The following is a 19,339-nucleotide window of genomic DNA, read 5'->3' on the forward strand; positions in this document are numbered from 1 at the left end:
TATATTTATTATTTTTTTTTTCAAAATAACTCATCTTATCATTACTCCCTGACACACTCTAACTCAAACAAATTATTATATGTGGTTCAAGAATTTTAATAAGCCAGCTTATTTACTAAATGCAAAAGAAATATACCAATACAAATAAACCACGTAAGAAATTCAATACAAACTTATACAAACAAACTTAAACATAATTCGTGAAAACGAGCCTAATTTAACGATAATTGACGTTACCTTCCATGATGAAGTCGTGAGTCCGAAAGTAAAGAAATGGTTCCTTTTTATTATATTCAGCAAACAACTTGCTTTTGGTTGGAAGCAATTGTGAGCAGTTGTGTGCGTCTCCTCCTTCTGTGTTCTCCAATGATCCCACGGCGCCCTCGCATTTCTCTGCTAAGCTCCATTTTCTCTCCAACTCGTTCGATTCCTCTTCGTCTTCATTCTTCTTCTTCTTCTTCTTCTTTCTCCACTTCTCCTTCCCCAGATAGACTCAGCCTCAGAGACTGGTTGTCTCCCAATGAAGTCATTACAATCATCCAACGCATCACTGATCCCCCCTCTGTGCTTGAATTCCTCCACCGCTGGTCCAATCGCAAGGACTATAAACCCAACGAAGCAATCTACATTCTCATTGTGTCCAAACTTGCCGAGGGGCGCTTGTTTGATGCCATAGACAACCTGATGCTGAGAATCAAAGCCCAGAAGAATTGCCGCTTGTCCGATGCTTTCTTCTTCCACGTTATCAAGATTTATGGCAATGTTGCTGGCCGAATCAGCAAGGCGATCGAAACCCTTTTCGATATGCCCAATTATAACTGCTGGCCCAGCGTCAAAACCTTCAATTATGTGCTCAATTTGCTCGTTTCGGCCAAGCTGTTTGACGTTGTCCATGAGGTTTATATGGGTGCTCCCAAGTTGGGGATTGAGATTGATGCTTGTTGTCTTAATATACTCGTTAAAGGGTTGTGCGAGAGTGGGAATGTGGATGCTGCACTCAAGGTGCTCGACGAATTTCCCCAACAGAGGTGTAGGCCGAATGTGAGGACATTTTCAACTCTCATACATGGATTGTGCGAGAATGGGGAACTGGAGAGAGCAGCTCAGCTTTTCTCCAAAATGGAAAACGAGGGTGTTTGCCCAGATACCATAACGTTTAACATATTGATCTCGGGTCTTAGAAAGCACAAGAGGATTGAAGAGGCAATAGAACTTTTGGAGAGGATGAAGCTTAAAGGTTGCTACCCAAATGCGGGGACTTATCAAGAGGTTTTGTATGGCCTGCTAGATACGAGTAAGTTTGTGGAGGCAAGGGATTGTATGCGTCGGATGATTTTGGATGGAATGGACCCAAGTTTTGTTTCTTACAAGAAGTTGATATCTGGGTTGTGTAAGAAGAATCTAACTGAGGATGTGGATTGGGTTCTAAGGCAGATGGTTATGCAAGGTTTCGCCCCAAAAATGGGGATGTGGAAACTGATTTTACGTTGTATGTTATCAGGAAATGAAGATTACATCGGTATCACTGGCAAAGCATTTGAAGATATTTTGTTGCTTACAATGGAAGATGGTGTGATGCAATGACGTTCCTCAACTTCCTCTGGCCATATCTGTAGCAGCCACGGTGCAGTTCCGACTGGTATCCGCCTGAGACTCGTTTGATAACTAATGAACTGAAATGGCTGATTAACACTTCCCAACTTAGCTTAAGCTAAAACTGGATAGAAAAAAGCAGTTCTCTTCTGCTGCGGGCTACAGAATTGAAGATTATTAATAATTCTTTCCCAAAAGACTTGCTTTGCAAGGTTGGAGGCCTGCGCTTCAGGAAGAGATTCTCACTTCGCTGTGAGGTGTGAAAAGTGACAGTTCAGTGACCAGAATAAGGAGGAAGGAAGAGGGGAGCAGCCCAATGACTCAATTTCAAGACAGATTTGAGTTATTTTCTGATAGCAGACAAATTTCGACGGTTTAACTAGGAAAATTTATTATTTTATTTATTGTAGAAATCTTCACAAGTAACTTCTTAGTTTATATAAACTTTGAATGTTTACAAACGAAACCCCCTATCTATACAGGAATTCAGTTCACAAATTCTCAAACTTCTACACGTTTTTCATATCCGTTTTACCTACACACAACCATCTTTCAAACCAAAGAAATTGCAACTTTCTTCCATCTTCCAAATTTGATTCAACAAGTACAGGTTTTTTAAGCTTCGATCATTTGGTGTCATTGTTGATTGCAGGTTTATCATCTTCGTCATCTTCAATCCTCTCCAAGCGTGCAGTGGTAATCTTATCTGCTGAGTTACCATTGTCACTTGAAGCAGTGGGCAGCACATTTTCTTGCTTCACATTTTCTTTAAAGGAATTGCTGCGAGAAGCTCGGGCTGTGGCTTCAGAGACAACTGGAACTCCCACAATTGTAGTTGGGCTGCTAGCAACTGGTGTATCAGGTTCTTCAGAAGATTCTGATTCCACTGAAGCATCTCTCTCATTTATTCCTAATGAATCACTTTGGAATTTCCTCGACCCTTTGCGGGAAAAAGCATATTTAATACTGCGTGCAGATTTCTCGGCCTGTCTGAAAAGACTTTTCGCCATGTCTTTCACATTACCACCCTTTCCCGGACTTTCTGAATCGCTACCATCGTTGTTCACTTTCCCTTCCTTCAGTACCTTCTCAGAAGTAGTCCCGGAAATGCTATCTACAAGAATAACCCTCACACCTCCCTCCTTGGCATTTGCAGCCCTAACATTGGCATATTGGGGGGATTTAACAGGCTCCTCTAAGCTTCCTGATCGATCCTCGTCCCGAGGACTCCGGTGGAAAACTGAACTCAGCTTTCTTAGTCCCTTACGAACTGATAACTTTCGATGTTTTTCCTCAGGATTGTCATCAGTGCTGCTCGAATCATTATTTAAGGATCCATGTCCTGAGGTATTGCCACTGCATATGGATTCGTTAGGCTCCCCGTGGATTTCAGTATCAAGTCGACGACTCCTCCCCTTCCGAGGCTCCCAAGTTTTTGAAACTTCGGTTCCTGGACGGTGGACCCATATTCCTGTCTCCTTTTGCCCTTCAACGTCGATGGCTTCATAATCATCAGTCGCTTTTTGAGACTTCACTGATACAGTTGAGGACGAATCCTTATCATCCTTAAACTCACTTCCAGTTCCAGTGGAATCCTTCCTTGGCTCATCCACATTCAAGGCTTCTTTGGGAGAAGGATACTCCTCCACCTTAAGCAATGTAACATATCAAAAAACAACCTTTCTCAGTTGAAGTGTTTCCTAGGAAATCATTTTATAGAACACCAACAGGGCAAAACAAAAACAAAAAAAGAAAAAAAGGAAACATGGAAGGGAAGGGGAAGAACAGAACCTTCTTTTTGTCTTCAAAAACAGTGATTACAAGGTGCAATCGCCCTGTTTTAATGTTTTCGAGAGGCAACCATATATCATGTCGATTGCCATCCCTCATGTCTGAGATGCTGAGGGAACAGTTTCTGCAAATAGAATAGTAGAATAGATCACACACAGAGAGGGAGATAGATGAAACTGAAGACATAAGAACTATGTCAAACTAAGAGCGTGTGATGCCGATCAAAACTTAGCAACAAACCCGAGAATGTCGTCAATAAACGTGTCCTTGTCGCGGACTTCAATATTGAGCACATTCTCTGATTCCCATGTAACAATGGGGATCTTGAATTCCTCGCGCCATTGTGGAGACAGTGTTTTCTTTTGAATCTTGGTTCTGAATCTGTAAGGACCCAGTTGACCTTTTACATACGGATCAGCCAGACCTGAAAGAAAAGGTTGAATTTGTAAGCCAAATTCACAAGTCAAGTCATGTAACATAATCATGAGAATTATGATCAACAATAATTGGAAAAATCTCGGAAGAACCATTTAGATCAGATGGTTTCATGTCTGATCCTTCAACAACTTCGACTACGACAAAGCCAATGGGTTCCTTCACGTTTACGGAGAACCAATTTTCTGGAAACACGGAAATATAAGTAGTCACTTGACGAAATTCTGGAAGCCCAATAAATAACATGCTACATGATAAGGTTGTTTCATATTCAGGAACTCAAAATAAAGCAGGCAATGGAATAACATGCCAACCGTTTTGCTTTTGTATATCAAAAAATCTTCATAAAATTCAATACAGCGCCTCGTTTTGCATACAGGAATTTTCAAAAACCAGCAAACCTTGGCACTTCTAGACATCTTCACTATAATATGTGAAACTATATTCGCACATTTTCTGCCATAACTACGATAGTTCACTGAAGATTAGCGTTTAATATATCAAACTACCATATATTGTAAATATTAATTGTTTCTAGTAACTGCAAGATTACTATATAAACTGTCAAATTCGCAGCCAAGCCCGTTTAAACCCTTCCGGGGAAGGAGAATTATTGTGAAGCATGTGCAATGATGGAATTCTTTCAATTCGCTACAACTTTTCATTGACCAGAGTTGTAAGTTGTATGGTGTTTAGAATTAAGTACCTGGCTGTGGTGAAATGAACTTCTCCATGTCCACAACCAGCATATTGGGCTGCAAAGATTAAGATGATTCAGAACTTGGTAAATGTTGCTAAAGAAAAAATCAGTAATGACATGAAATCTGAACACGGTTCGCGTCTTGAAAGAAGTTTAATACAAAACTAAGAATGAAGACATGATCAGGTATCAAATTCTTGAACTTAACCTCAACAAGTGTCTGCTCAAAGGCTATGGACAAAAGCTTATCCTGAAAAAAAGAAACCGGAAAAGAATTAAGATGGTACTTAGCCTGAGAACGAGAAGGTAAGCAATCAAGCACAGTTTTTCCAGCACGAAATAAAACTGGGGGAAAAGAAAGGGGAGATAATAAAGGTAAAAGAGTTTAAATAAGAGATGTACAATACCAGCCATCCAGCAATTCCTGGAAGTTCTGTAACATCAAGACCATGTGTAAAGATAGGCTTGACAGTCATCTGAAAATATGGAGGCTCAGCAAAACATAACCGGACGCGGCCGAGATATGGCCAATCTCGGAGGAACTTAACACCAACCAGGACCTTGAGAGGTAAAATGAACAGTTATGGAAATCAAAAGAAAATACAAAGCTTGTTCAAGCACTCCCCCAACCCCCACCAATGACACAAAAGATACAATGTCTAGTCAGTACATTCATTTGTGTTGATCTGTATCGGGAAAGAACACGACTAAAGACGAGGAAACTGAAAAGGATATAAGAAAAGTCTTCAGACATTACCAAAATTCTTCTTGCTCTAATTAGAGGTCAGTTCGATGCATTTCCCATCCGATAATAGAATAATATTCGAAAACCAAATAGAAAGTTCGTGGAACAGAGTGCAACTAATGATTGAACTGTACAGAGTTAAATGGAAATCTAATTACTTCTAAGACAGTAGAATCAGAATTTCTCTCAATATCAAAGATCCCACAAGCAGAATTAGGAATTACTTCTACTTTTCAACTTATGGCTACACACACTAATAATTATCCCAAACTACTTGGTTACAGCGACGAAAAAATTCCTGTACCTTCCCTTCCACATGCATGCCTGTTAGATGCAACTTTGCCCACATTCCAAATCCTAGTCTTTTCCTTAGCTTCACTCCAAGTATTGCACTCATATCATCAGCTGTAAGAAAGTTCATTCCTAACTCCAGAACCTGAAATTATTTCCTTCAATGCAATTAAAATCGAATGCAAAAGATGGTGTCTATATATAAGGGTCGAAGTCAAACGGGCACAATAAACAAAGCGTACCAAGTGATCATCCTCACTAGGCTGATGAAGAACCCTCATTTCAGTAAACATAGGTGGGTTTCTTCCCAAATATAGATGTTGAACCACAGCCTTCTTCTGCAATTATACACTGGTCATCAAAAATCTGTTCGGATATAACATTATGATCACCAAACAACAAGAGTCGAGAAGAAATCATGTCCTGTCAATATCCCTGCAACTCTCGAGTTCGCTGAACACAACGATGGGAAGTATGATATCGTAAAGACAGTATATTGCTTGAATTCAATTCATTGTATCGATCAAAGAAATGGGTATATAAAATATCAGATTGGGAACATACAGCAGTCCATGGTTTGTACTTCTCCAAGAACCAAGGTATGATGGGGAGGAGAATCTTCTGAGAAGCAATGTGCTCCATGCATATAGGCCATATCTTTTCAACAGCATGGTTTAACCATCTAACTGTTTCAGAATCTGTAAGTACCTGAAATTCACATTTGATTCAAACCAAAAATAAGGGGAAAAAATGGCGTTACCCTCTCAATTTCTTAGTATTCAAGAATTCATGATCAGAAAGGAAAAGAAATTATAATACCCTTCTCTGATTAGCTTGCTTTCTCTCCTCAAATTGAAATTTCCTCCTTAGTTTTAGAACATACCGCTCATGCACCTTTCAAAAAGAAGAGTAGAAGTTCAAAGAAGAAGCACATTCTGTTAATGACGATGAGAACTATCCAGATTCCCTAAATATCTCAAATGGAGAAACCGCGATTAATTAAAACGATTATCTGACGATTCATAACTTCTCAAAATCAATTCAAAGTTACAGATTAAGGATTATGAAAATCAAACAGTGAACAGACGTGGAAGAATTACCAGGTAGAGATAGATGAGAGAGATGAAATACGCAGCAAGATGAGAGCAATCGAAGGCGGAAAGTAGCCAGAGAAGAAAAAGGACGAATCCCACATGAAGCATTATTGAAACCTCCATTAGAATCAATCTTCAATTCAACTCCCACTTTAGAGAATCAAAAGGAAAGATGGCCTTCCTATACACTTCCTGTACCAACACACGACTTTCTAAAGAATCAGGTTACTATATCTGCTATTTCCTTTTTTCCAAATGGGCTCCACCAGATTCATAAGATTCTTACTCCAAACCCCATTAATGAAACAACTTCCAACGTCCGACCCACCAGATTAAAATCAAAATAATCGAATCTCTAATCCGATCATAGACCTAAAAGGAAAACCCAAATCAATACTTCCCTAAAATCATCAATAAGAACCAAATCTCAGCATAGCAACTTCTTCAAGAAGAAAAAATCGAACCCCATCAAGAGAAGGTACAGATTCCGAAATGCTCTAATCAACATTCTCCAGGACAATGAAACGGTGGCGTAGGAGTGAAGAAACCGTCGATGTGAGAGAAGGAATTTGAGCAGTTGAAACTTAAAAGTAAGTTACTAAGAGGAACTCCAAGCACGTGTCGGATACGTGTCGAAATCGGAAGAGAAGACAAAGGAGTTCTTGTTGCTGCCATGGCTGACCTCGATCATCTTTTTCCCAAATGGGTCTCTCTGATCGGCAGACCCAGTAGTCATTTCATGTCGAAACAAGCAAATTCTAATTCAAAAATAAAAACCCACAAAGGGATCAAGAAATTCCCACAGTGGCTCCGTTTTTCTGGGTCTGGAACAAGCACTTAAATGAAGAACATCCACTCGGCAATTCAATAAAAGATAATTGAAGACGTATCACATATAATATCCAAATATCTCTGTTGGGTGAGAAGGAATTAATCTGAAACTCACGTTAATGTCTAAAATAATCCAAGACAATTAATCAAATTGAAAACTTTGACTCCCTAAAATGGGGGTTTAAGGGACTGATAAGACTCAATGAGGTGTCGTGGGGACGAAACGCTGTATCACGAAAGGGACGGCTGCCGACTCAATTCTTCGAATAGAAAATTATTGCAGTTCAAATTCAAACAGTTCATTAGAAAGAAGTTTGGACTTACAGATTTATTACAAAAATAGGATAGTGTTATTTGGATCTTGTCTCTTTCACAGGCTGTGATGGCGAACCTATATCAAATAAAAAAGAGGGGTTTTTAAATTGTTTACTAGTTTCTTGGATGATATTTCTTATGTTATGTTATAGCATTAGTAGAATTTAGACTATAGTTTTAAAATGTCATAAGTATATTTTAATGATGGCTAGGAAGCATAGTCTATGCGTGTCATATTTTCTTGCTTTCTTTGACAATTTAAAACTTGTGAAGGTAGGTGTTGGGTAGCATGAGTGAGACAAGAAGTTAGTCGCTTGCATGTCAATATTGGGTAATAGTATTGATGATATGGAGATGTGGGGTTCAAACTCATGATCTTTTAGTCAGAGATATGTGTCTTAATCACTTGAATTATGTTTGATTTGACTATATCTTTTTTAGTTTAACAATATGTGAAGGGATGGAGATTCGAATATGTGACCATTTTGTGGATGAGATATATAGGTGAAGTGTCTTTTCATTTTGAATAACATGAATCTTAAAATTAATTATAAAATAATTGAAAGTTGGGGTCCTATTTGATTCAATTATTGGCATGGTTGAATAATTGGAATTATTAAAACAATAAATGACTTTTGATCTTGAACTTTTTTTCTTTTGTAGCAAGAGATTGAACATTTAACTTCAAAAAAATATAACTGGTACTTTATCCACTAAATTATTGTATTCAAATCGAAATCGATTATGATTTCTTTTTTTAATATAACAAATGGGGAGATTCAAATTCGCAACTTCATGATTGAGATAAGTGTCAATATCACTTAACTACATCCAAAATGATTGTTTGTAACTTGTTTTTTTTTTCTTTTCTCCCTCATTTGTATTTTACTTGACTAGTTAAATAATTTGACACCTTCCTAAACTCATTTTAATTTCATTATTTATATTTAGTCAAATAACTAATGTTAATAGTACTAAAAAATAATTAATGTTGATAGCGTTTAAAAGCTAATATAATATAAAATTCACAAAATAAAACCAAATAAAAATAATATAGCTAAATTAAATGTAAGTACATTTTGGATGTGGTACATGGTACTGTGAGAGTATTAAAATTACGGTTGGGTATCTTAAAGCTAAATAGTTTTTTAAAAAGAAAAAATATATAAAAAAGAATAGTATTAGATCTAGTCTCGAGCAATAATTGAAACCTACTTCTTCTTTTGAGGTCAAGGTTTAAACTCAAGTGTAAATTAAGGATCTATTTGATAGAGAATTTCCAATACAATTTATTGTATTGTTTTCCGATTCAGTGAATTAAATGGATTTTGTTTGGCCAGATTTGTTTTAAAAAATTCTTTCCGGATTCTGTAATCCAAATAGTGGAAATTCTTAAAATAACTTTTTTTTCAGTGTTTTCATATTCGAAATCCAAAACTTTTAAATGCATAACTATATTTAAAAAGATAAAATTTTTTTTTTGATAAATACACTATTTCATGTTATAAATTTATTTTATTTTTGTTAAAATTAAAACGTGTAAAATACAATATATTATAAGTTATATAATATTGTAAAATACTCATTCTAACCAAATTTATAACATTTACGTTAATAAATAAATTAATAATATTTTAGATTAAATCAATATTTAGTAGGTAACTAAGGAAGATTTTTTTTTTTAATAATGCTCCCTTTGAAACTTATTCCAAATATATATCAACTCCAAAATTATTTCTAAAAATAATGTTTTGGAAATTGTAGGTTGTCTCTTGAAGAGACGACCTATGTCACCTCACGCTTCCCTAGTTGTATGACGCCTCGACGCCATGTGTTGTTTTTTTAATTCTGGCATGTCGTATCTTCAAAAAACGGCAAATGCAAAATGATAATAGATTTAATATTTTGTTATAGTGGTTGTTCCCTTACCTTATAATCTAGATGTCTTAGAAGATAAGGGAACAACCACTGTAGCAGAGTATTAGAATTGTTATTATTTTGCATATGTCGTCTTTTGAAGAGATGACATGCCATAATTAAAAAAACTACATGGCTCCAGCGAGACGCCATACATCTAGAGAAGCGTGAGGTGACATAAGTCGTCTCTCCAATTTTCAAAACATTATTTTTGGAAATAGTTTGGGACTTGATATACATTTAGAATAAGTTTCAAATGAAGCATTATTAAAAAAAAAAATCCTAACTAATAACCTACAAATATATTACAAAACAACTTAATTTTTTTTAAAAAATTCAGATTCGAGTTTCATATCTATTACCAAAACACACGTTTGAAAACGTGAATACAATAAATATTTTGTTTTCAGATTTCTGTTTTCATGTCACCAGCCAAACGAATCCTAACTCACTCTAAAATATAGTGCCAGATAAATTCTCTTGATCTATTTATATATAACAAATTGACCATTGAACATCTATGAATACATAATCGAATCAAACCCAAGACCATATATTTTTTTACAGATTCGTTTGATAATAATTTATTTTTTTAGTTTTTTATTTTTCAATTTTTCAATTTTCAAATTTTAGAAAACAAAACCAATATATATGTTTGGTAATTGTTTTTTTAACCATGTTTGATAACTGTTTTTTTTTTCATTTTAGAGAGTTAGATAAGTTGAAGAGATAAAATCCCCTCCCATTTCGACCTTGTGGGAATTTTTAGTCCTCATTCTCTATTTTGGGTGTCGATGATCATCGTTTGGGGATGAGAATCTTCCTGGGAAAGGTTACCAGTTTAATAATTAATTTTAATTTTTAAGAATTTAAAAATTTAAAAATTTAATATTTACCAGCATAAATAACTAATTTTAAAAAACATTAAATATTTTGTTCTTAATTTAGTAAAATAGTTAATATATATTTATAATTTAAAAAATGAAATTGGGGATGAGGTTGGGCATGGTGGTAAATACATTCCCTGTTCTTAGAGTGAGTCCCCGACCCTATGAGGATTTTTGTCACCTAATGTAGAGATACCAAAAAAAAAAAGTTTAGAGAGATAAAAAAAACTTTTTGAAGCGAAATTTAGGGAGATAAAAAAGGATGTGGAGAAAAAATTTCTAGTGAGATAAAAGTTTGGGACAAAAAGGGAATTTTAGAGAAAGAGAGTAAAGTTAAAAGAGAAAAAACATGTTAGAGAAATAAAGAAAAAGAGAGAAAATTTATTAGTGAGAAAAAATTCAAGATATATTTATTAGAGAAAAATGAATAAATAAAAAGAGAAAGAAAAATTACAGTGAAAGAAAATTGAAAGAGAAAAAAAATTTAGATAGAGAAAAGTTTATGATATATCTCCTACTGGACTAGAAAGATAAATAAAAATTACACAAAGCAAAAATTGAGGGAGAAAAAAGTTTGGGACAACATTAATTTTTTTGAAGAAAAAAAATTTGAGTCATATGTTAGATAGACATGAGAAAAATTAAATATGAATTTAAGTGTGAGAAAAATTTAAGACATGAGGAGTAAATTTTTAGAGAGAGAAATTGAAGTATGAGAAAAATTTAGAATGAAAAAGAATTTTGTTAAAGAAAAATATTTCAAAAGAAAAAAAATAAATATGAATTGAAATTTACTGACTGTTTTATAGATAGGTGCTTAATCAGTTGAATATAATTGATCTCCGTAATTTGCAATAAGTAATATATAATATGTTAAACTTTAATGTATATATATATTTTTATAAATAACTTTAATGTATAATACTTCATCTTTGTCGTTTATAATTTATAAAAGCTTAGTTTAGTTAGTTAACTATCTTGGTAAAAAAAATTACAAGTTGGGATTCGACCAACTATGTACTAAAAGACGAAAAAAGAGTAATAATTAAATATCTTCAATGAAAAATTTAAAGAACGAAGCGATTATCAAAAGGGTGCTCAAAGGCCAAAGCCAACTACTTTTTTAAGAATGGAATACCTAAGTTGATCACAGGTTACAAATTCACCTTGAATTTTTTTAAGTTTTGTGGACAAAAATTATGGCGTTCACCATGTTTTTCTTGGGCAAGAGGCAAAACCAGGAGCGCGGGATGGAAATGGAGAGGAGAGAGATGACGGATGAGGCGAGGCGAGGCGAAGCTTGCGAAATCTGACACATCTTCCATTGATGACGATTCCGCCATTGTCCCATTTGCCATAAACAAATCCGCTAAATCACTATCATCCTTCGCCACGTTCCAATCCAGTTTGAGTCAATAACAAAGCGCGATGCAAAGGTTTCGATTCTTACGAACTCCTCTGTTTCCTCTCAATCCTCCCTTCTTCGTCTCCCAAACTTCTCATCTTCTTCCGCTGAAACCCATTTCCAAAATTCCCACCAAGAGTATGGCGTCCTCATCATCTTCTTCCTCTTCTTCTAACCTCTTGTTCCGTCAACTCTTCGAGAAGGAATCCTCCACTTTCACCTACCTCCTCGCTGATGTTTCCCATCCGGACAAACCCGCGCTTGTAATTTCCCTTTCTATGTTTTGTTACGGTGTTTGGACTTTGAATTAAATTTGAAATTTGGCTGTTCTTTGCCGAAACGTGTGATGGATTTGGTTTCATTTCATCACAGTTCTTAGTTGGGTGGGGAACTTTGGTCAAAAGCATTAATGGGGTTCTTCGATTTTCTCGTAATTTGTTGAATTTTCTCTGTTCTCAGTTGATTGACCCGGTTGACAAGACTGTAGATAGGGATCTAAACCTTGTTCGAGAACTGGGGCTGAAGCTTGTTTATGCTATGAACACTCATGTGCATGCTGATCATGTCACTGGCACTGGACTTATCAAGGTTATTCTTCTCCATCGTTGTTTTTGTTGGTGATTTTGCATTCCCAATTATCGTTTCTTCTGTGTCGGACTTCATAGTTAATCTTTGATGCGATCATTTCATTTAGAGTAGAGTTCCAGGAGTGGAATCTGTAATCTCGAGGGCAAGTGGTTCAAAAGCTGATGTGTTGATTCAGCCTGGCGATAGAATTCCTTTTGGTGATCTATTCCTGGAGGTAGGCCAATACTTATATTTAACACTACAAAGATACAGTATTGATTTCTGTTTGCTTTCTTAAAGACTAAACAGATATTATCACAATCTGCTATGAATATTTACTTTTGTGGGTCTTGAGAACACAAATGCAATACAGAGACGGAGTCAATTGTTGCACCAGGAGTTGTTCTATATTATTCCACACTGGATCTGGCTCCTTTGTCTCCTATTTTCTTCTTGGGGTGTGGCTCCACATCATTACTTCTTATTGTTGTTTGTTCATTATTCTTATATTACTATCAACAATAATATGCCTTTCTCTGGAAATAAAAAAGTTGTACTGCAAAGATATGTCTTCTAGTTCCCTCTTGATGATCATAACAATCACAATCCTGGAATAGGATTATTTCCCTAGTATAGGTGACCACATTAAGGAAGGAGGAAATAGTTGAACATTTTAGAAACTTTGTGTTATTGCCACCTCCATCTTTCATCTCTTAATGCTGAAATGAAGAAACATATGGATAACATAGGGAGTGTTAGCTAGGAAGCTACCACTTACCATTAGATGTGCCATCATTTTGGTAAAGATTCTGGAGATGCGACTTGGTTTTCTGCTATTATAGAGTTAGAGATCTCTTATGCTTTAATTTGTTTGGAGTGAGAGGGAAATATGTAATTTAACTGTGATTTTACCAAGCCTTGAATGGAAAACTGATGTGTCGTATGGTTTGACGATTTTGATCAACTATGATCCCCACTGTTGTATACTTTCTGGTGTCGGTTCTTTTCCTGAACCCGAGTGACAGCAGAATATTCTTTGTATGCTTTCAAAGGGTTCGTCATCAAGTAAAGCAGTGTTAAGAAAATGATAAATTTTGGGGACAATCCTAGAGTTGACTCTTGACTCGACTGTATCTTGCATTTGATTTCAGGTTCGTGCTACTCCTGGCCATACGTCAGGATGTGTCACCTATGTAACAGGGGAGGAACCTGATCAGCCTCATCCTAGGATGGCATTCACTGGGGATGCTCTGTTGATACGTGGATGTGGCAGGACAGATTTTCAGGTGGCTTTCACACCTTTTGACTTATTGTTCAATTGTTACTGGTAGTACTCGAGTTGTTCTCAAAAGCACTGGTCTTTCAGATAAAGTGATTTTAGTATAATAATTTGGCGGTCTTTTCCCCTCTAGCTTGTGACTCGATGTATATTTAAAAAAATTTCCAAACTTCTTTGGTATCTACTGGGTGGTACACAATTTTCTGTTCTGTTGTATAAACCTCGAGTGATACTGGTAACTGGTGTCGTTTTCATTACACTGGAAACATTATGAATGATCGACTGATCACTTAGGCGTAAATGTTTTCTTAATTAATCACAACCATTCTGCATGATTCTGACCTTTATGTTTAGCACAAACTGCCTTTATCTACAATTTCAACATTTCCAATATAACGTATCGATAAGAAACTTTTCGATATTACTGGATTTCCCGTGCTTGGATAGGTATTATCCTCTTTCACATTTGAAGAATTGACCTTTATTGCTACAAGGCTGAATATCATTGTATTTTCTGCAGGGTGGAAGTTCAAAGCAGCTCTATGAATCTGTACACTCGCAGGTAAGGACCTGATACTTGGTATATTTGCAACTAAAACAGGAAGGAGAGATTATAGGAAAAGCTAAGAACATAATCACTATTAATGGAGTTTCTTTGCTTTAGCTTTCTGTAACATAAACTCATCTTATTATTAACTCTCTGTGCCAGATCTTCACCCTGCCAAAGGACACATTGATCTATCCTGCTCACGATTACAAGGGATTCAATGTAAGGAAAATTTCTACAGTTCATTCTTTCTTCGAAACACGGTTTGGTTACTTATATCCAACTCGGGATTTCAGGTTAGTACTGTAGGCGAAGAGATGGTACACAATCCCCGGCTCACCAAGGATCTGGTAATTTCTTAACTAACCAAAAACACTTATCTGGAAATTTCATTATGAAGCAGAATTAGTTACTAAAACCTGCGTCTAAACTTTGTAACACTTTACCTGGGTTTGCTTTTGTTTTGCAGGAAGAATTCAAGAAAATAATGGAAAGTGAGTACATAAACAAAAATTTTATTCTGGTGTGTACCGATCGCCTCTGCTATAATAAATGTCTGGTTTATCTTTGTTACAGATTTGAACCTGGCGTATCCAAAGATGATTGACATTGCAGTTCCAGCAAATTTGGTTTGTGGTTTGCAAGATCCAGCTTCTTAACTCTGTCAACTCTACGAGTCATTGTGTATAATTGGCCTTCAAATTCAAAATATATAAAATAAAAAAAGAAGAAGAAGAAGAAGAAGAAGAAGAAAGATCAATCAAAATCAATAGGCCAATGGTGTGATCTCCACTAACAAAAATAAAAATACATGTAGAAATGACATTATCTGCTAGCCTTCTGCTATGCCTGTCTTGTGGGTTACAAAATGGTTTGCTTGATGAGTTGTCTCTCTCTTTTCATTTCACTGAAGTTTTTGTTTGCCACCACCCTCAATAAGAATGATTTCTAGTTCATTGATAGATCAAATGACTTGCAAAAATAGTTCTGCAATCTCAATACTGTTCGTAGACTGTAAAATCGAGTTAAATTATACTTCTCGTTCATGAACAGCATCACATCGTAGGTGTCTCGATGTAATGATTAAAAATAAAGACCAAAATAAAAAACATATTATATACTTTGAAGAACATGTCAATGGTAGTGATTGTAAGAACATGAGAATAGTATTTTCAAGTAAACAAGTTTGGTCTGTGCAACTGGATTTTATTTTCCATAATAGTGAGCCAGCCATTCATGATGCTGTGAACAAAGAAAATCGCGCTGTTAGTAGGGGCCTTGAAGCAAATTCTATTCGTCGATTCTTTTCGATTTGTAAGTTTGATTCTTTGTTTGGAAGGCCTTCAATGAGCCAGTATTCATAACGTGTTGGACACTTCTGTTTAACATATTCTGTTCAGCTAAAGTTCATTGGATCCAACAGCAATCAAAGCATGAATATAAAGAAAAGAGATGAAGAAGAAGTATCAGGCTTCATATTTCCCATTTCTCAACTGAAAAACAAATATATAGATATAGTTCATGTAAACAATATATACACAATCAGTTATATGTAATGAAAAAAGAGCTTCAACTAAACATGTAAATCCCCTAATTGAACATCCTGGGCCTTCAATGGAACGTATTCCCCAAGATAAACTTCGAGATGATCAGACAATGAGGACTTGTCGATGTTTTGATGGTGATATGATTTGCAGACGAAGTAGATAATGGTTTGGGCAACGAGACCAAAGAGGAACACTTTGAACAGCAAGAGGAAGCAAAGAATTCCAAGAGCAATTCTTAGTCCATTGTACTTAGAACTGCCAAGCACAACCAGAGTCTGGAAAACCAACTGACTCCCCAGAAAGAGCAGAGCGAAAGTCAAGAAAACAGCACAAGAAAGCTTCATCTTCCCCTTTATCAGTTCCCTACTCTTCACCATAGCTTGAATCCCATAAACATCCTCCAAAACCGACACAACACTCGCCAGATGCCAGACTACGCTTATGTACACAAAGCCTACAAGATACGACGCCGCAAGTCCACCCAAGATCACAATCCCAACCCCACCGAACCCCAAAATTGCTGCCCACAGGAAAAGCAAAACCCCAAAAGCAATGTTGTAAACCAGAACAATAACAGAATTCCAAACGAAAGTAAGCATCAGCCTTCTCCAAACCTTAGGGACGACGCTGATAACCTTCCTGAAGGTGACTTCCTTGGCCGTGTAAATGCAGGCGACGGTGTAGACGACGGCGGCCGTGGAAAGGAGCGCGAGGACGAGAAAGAAAGTGAAGTAGGCAGCCTTGAAGAGCCAAAAACCGATCCACTCCGAAGAGATCACATCAGAAAGCTTGGAGTAGTTGGGAGAATCCTTGGGGGTAGAGCTGAGAGAGTCTTCGTTATTCAAGATCTTGAAGAACAGGAGCTCGGATACCTGGATGTGAGCAAGGAAGATGACTGAAAGAGGCAAGATTAGGGTTAGGGTAATCTTGCTGAAGATCTTCCTCCATTGAAAAACAATGTTGAAGGATTCTCTGAAGATGCCGAAGAAGCTGAGAAATTGAAGATCTTCTTGCTCTCTATCCATGGCTGCTCAGGCTCTGCAAATCGAAGAGACGACCGACGGCGAAGTCTGAAGCATTAACAACCGCTATAAATTAACAAAAAAGAGACCACTAATTGACTCAAATTTCCCAAGACGTCCCTTTTAAGTTTTATCGCCTTTTGTTCATTACACGTCATCTATTTTCTGTTATTATTATTATTTTTTTAACAATACTTAAAAAGATTCTATTAGCTTACTAGTTGAGGAATTGGAATGTGAGAATTTTTTTTTAAAGTATAATCTTTTCTACATTTATTTATTCGAGCCGCCGTTGTCAAAAGTCTAATGGTAGTGAGCGAAAGAGCTCTAATTTTTTAGGCTATTTGTTCTTCTTAGTTTCTAACCCTTTCACTGAACTAACACATTTATGAGAGAGTATGGTTGACCTAGACCTTTTGACTACACGAGCAGATCTGTGAGGGAGCATGATCGACCAATGAGGGAACGTAACCGACTTATGATGGAGTGAGGGGTGCGGAGGAAGACATGCACAAAGAGAATAGATATCTCAACGCTCAAGTCATTCTCAGTCCGAAGTATTATTCTCGAGACGAGGTAATTAAAATTGCACACTTATGTAAGGATTGAGCCCTCAGTATTTATAGGCACTTAGGAGCGAGTTCCACTTAATCAGCCATTTAGCATGTCGCGTGAATCACAACGTGAATTCAGCGATAGTGGCAAGTTGGGAGTTGAATAGCGATTGAAGAGTGGTTATGGGTGGTGAGCTCGGATTGGATCAGAAGATGGTCGAGCTATATCGTTGGCAAAACTATATCCTATAAATTATGTTGAGGTATTACTCTTCAGAAAATGGGTCTTAGATTCTATTTAGTCTTCACATTTCAAACAAAATTCTAATAGATGTTTTAGCTTTCAATATCGTGCCTTATTAGTCCATCTTGTTGACTTTATTTTACATTTAGACTATCTAGACTTATATGAAATCTTCTGGTCATATAATTTTTGAATTATACAACTCTGAACAAATGAAGCTAATATCTTAACTAGTTTTTTTTATTGGTTTATTTTTTTGTAAAAGTTTTTTTTTGGGTAGCTATAAATGTTTTGCTTCAAGATGGGATTTTTATTTAGTCTTTGAATTTTGAATAATTCCTTGCATCGTTGATTTTGTGGTTGGGTTTTGTTAATTTCGTAATTGGATGATCTATGACTTAATTTTAGATTTTTTTAATTATTTAAATTTTTTTTTTGTTGACTTTTGTGTTTTTTCGGTTGATTTACACCCTTTATCCAGGACAAAATTGAAAGCTTAAACTTAAAAGAAATTTACTAAAAATTTAGGATAAAAGAAATAATCTAGTACTCTATTATGGGATCTTTTTTCAATTTAATTTATAATTCATTTTTTTTCTTTTTTAGTTAATAAGAACCTAATACCCCATAGATCGTTCGAACTGGATAGCAAGAACTTGCAAAATGAATCTGTTTATCATAAAGAGATTCGTTGTTCCTGACCCTTCTCTACCTACCCACCTGTGTCGGTTTCGGGTACAGATACCCTTTTGTTGAAGGTCGTTCGAACTTTTCCTGGGAGTATGACATGGGTTACTTCAGCGCCGTAACTCTAATCTTCAATATTTAGTATTTTTTTAATATGATATGTGAGGTGAGAATTTCGAATTCATGACTTTTTAATTGTTAATAAATGACTTAACTCATAAAACATAAGTTTTAGATGGAGAATCTTTTAAGTAGTTAAATAATAAATTGATTTGTTAAATATATTGACTTCACTATGTAATCTCTAATATTTTAAAAGCTTTCATGTATTAATCTATTTTTTCAATAAAATCCATACGTACTAAAAAAAATAAAGTCCATACAATTGCTAAATAAATAAATAAAGTCCATACAATTGCTAAGGACTCAAATAATGATGAAATATGAATTAAAAATAGTAATTTTCATGAGGTTGGTCAATGTTGGTATAGCTAAAATTTAATAGGTCAGCTTTTTTTTTTCCGAAAAAATAATTTTGGGTTATGTAAATTATCAAAAAAAATTTTAGTTCTTTTTTTTTATACAAACTTCCAACATTTTAATTAAGAATACCATGTTAAGTACTTAAGTCCTATGAAAAAGCTTTTAACTTTATGAGGAGTTGATATATGTATTTATCAAACAAAAACATGAATTATTTTACACCATTATTTTACAAATTAATTTTAATGTGACAATAAAACCAAATTAAATTATTTATTTTGGAATCTTTTATGCTTAAAATTTATTTGCTTGGAACCTTTTTCTATTTTCATCTATTTACTTTGAAAATATTCGCTTTAATCTCTACTTTCTTTTTTTCTTTTACCTCATTATGCATGGTAAATT

General features: G+C 35.5%; 4 protein-coding genes across 6 annotated transcripts; 2 read left to right on the plus strand and 2 right to left on the minus strand.

Annotated features, from left to right (window-relative positions):
• Window positions 1-139: 139 nt before the first annotated feature.
• On the plus strand, window positions 140-2,091 carry LOC111006351 (Pentatricopeptide repeat (PPR) superfamily protein). Its single transcript, XM_022278238.2, has one exon. The coding sequence runs from the start codon at window positions 274-276 to the stop codon at window positions 1,582-1,584; it is 1,311 nt and encodes a 436-aa protein (XP_022133930.1). The 5' UTR covers window positions 140-273; the 3' UTR covers window positions 1,585-2,091.
• LOC111006337 (C2 domain-containing protein At1g53590) lies at window positions 1,968-7,593 on the minus strand. 3 transcript variants are annotated; one of them, XM_022278225.2, is made up of 13 exons: window positions 7,114-7,593; window positions 6,656-7,021; window positions 6,375-6,449; window positions 6,120-6,263; window positions 5,798-5,893; window positions 5,569-5,700; window positions 4,927-5,079; window positions 4,728-4,769; window positions 4,526-4,574; window positions 3,912-4,004; window positions 3,625-3,808; window positions 3,385-3,508; window positions 1,968-3,242 (listed from the first exon to the last, which is right to left on the minus strand). In XM_022278225.2, exons 2-13 carry the CDS (start codon window positions 6,770-6,772, stop codon window positions 2,220-2,222), a joined length of 2,232 nt encoding a protein of 743 aa, XP_022133917.1. In that variant the 5' UTR covers window positions 6,773-7,021; window positions 7,114-7,593; the 3' UTR covers window positions 1,968-2,219. The 3 variants fall into 3 exon arrangements, with proteins under 3 accessions (XP_022133917.1, XP_022133910.1, XP_087975708.1); XM_022278218.2 differs by having other exon boundaries at window positions 6,656-7,593; XM_088119582.1 differs by lacking the exons at window positions 6,375-6,449; window positions 6,656-7,021; window positions 7,114-7,593 and having other exon boundaries at window positions 5,798-6,008; window positions 6,120-6,260.
• Window positions 7,594-11,707: 4,114 nt separating this feature from the next.
• GLY3 (glyoxalase II 3) lies at window positions 11,708-15,359 on the plus strand. Its single transcript, XM_022286338.2, has 9 exons — window positions 11,708-12,267; window positions 12,464-12,592; window positions 12,699-12,806; window positions 13,723-13,857; window positions 14,371-14,412; window positions 14,560-14,619; window positions 14,694-14,747; window positions 14,867-14,891; window positions 14,974-15,359. Exons 1-9 carry the CDS (start codon window positions 12,028-12,030, stop codon window positions 15,054-15,056), a joined length of 876 nt encoding a protein of 291 aa, XP_022142030.1. The 5' UTR covers window positions 11,708-12,027; the 3' UTR covers window positions 15,057-15,359.
• A 491-nt stretch (window positions 15,360-15,850) lies between these two features.
• LOC111013415 (uncharacterized) lies at window positions 15,851-17,068 on the minus strand. The gene has a single exon (XM_022287878.2). The coding sequence runs from the start codon at window positions 16,967-16,969 to the stop codon at window positions 15,971-15,973; it is 999 nt and encodes a 332-aa protein (XP_022143570.1). The 5' UTR covers window positions 16,970-17,068; the 3' UTR covers window positions 15,851-15,970.
• Between the last annotated feature and the right edge of the window lie 2,271 nt (window positions 17,069-19,339).

The sequence above is a fragment of the Momordica charantia genome, assembly GCF_013281855.1.
Source record: "Momordica charantia cultivar OHB3-1 chromosome 11 unlocalized genomic scaffold, Mcharantia_2.0 BLBB01000011.1, whole genome shotgun sequence".
NCBI classification, from domain to species: domain Eukaryota; kingdom Viridiplantae; phylum Streptophyta; class Magnoliopsida; order Cucurbitales; family Cucurbitaceae; genus Momordica; species Momordica charantia.

Bases quoted from the DNA above. Each gene is read 5' to 3' on its own strand.
- LOC111006337 (XM_022278225.2), bottom strand. From the start codon at position 6,772: ATGGAGGTTTCAATAATGCTTCATGTGGGATTCGTCCTTTTTCTTCTC. The intron at 6,264-6,374 runs GTATTATAATTT...TGTGAATTTCAG, and splicing joins AGCAAGCTAATCAGAGAAGG to GTACTTACAGATTCTGAAAC. The intron at 4,770-4,926 runs GTATTGTACATC...TCTTTTTTTCAG, and splicing joins CAGGAATTGCTGGATGGCTG to GATAAGCTTTTGTCCATAGC.
- LOC111013415 (XM_022287878.2), bottom strand. From the start codon at position 16,969: ATGGATAGAGAGCAAGAAGATCTTCAATTTCTCAGCTTCTTCGGCATC.
- LOC111006351 (XM_022278238.2), top strand. From the start codon at position 274: ATGGTTCCTTTTTATTATATTCAGCAAACAACTTGCTTTTGGTTGGAA.
- GLY3 (XM_022286338.2), top strand. From the start codon at position 12,028: ATGCAAAGGTTTCGATTCTTACGAACTCCTCTGTTTCCTCTCAATCCT. The intron at 12,593-12,698 runs GTTATTCTTCTC...CATTTCATTTAG, and splicing joins CTGGCACTGGACTTATCAAG to AGTAGAGTTCCAGGAGTGGA. The intron at 14,892-14,973 runs GTGAGTACATAA...TCTTTGTTACAG, and splicing joins ATTCAAGAAAATAATGGAAA to ATTTGAACCTGGCGTATCCA.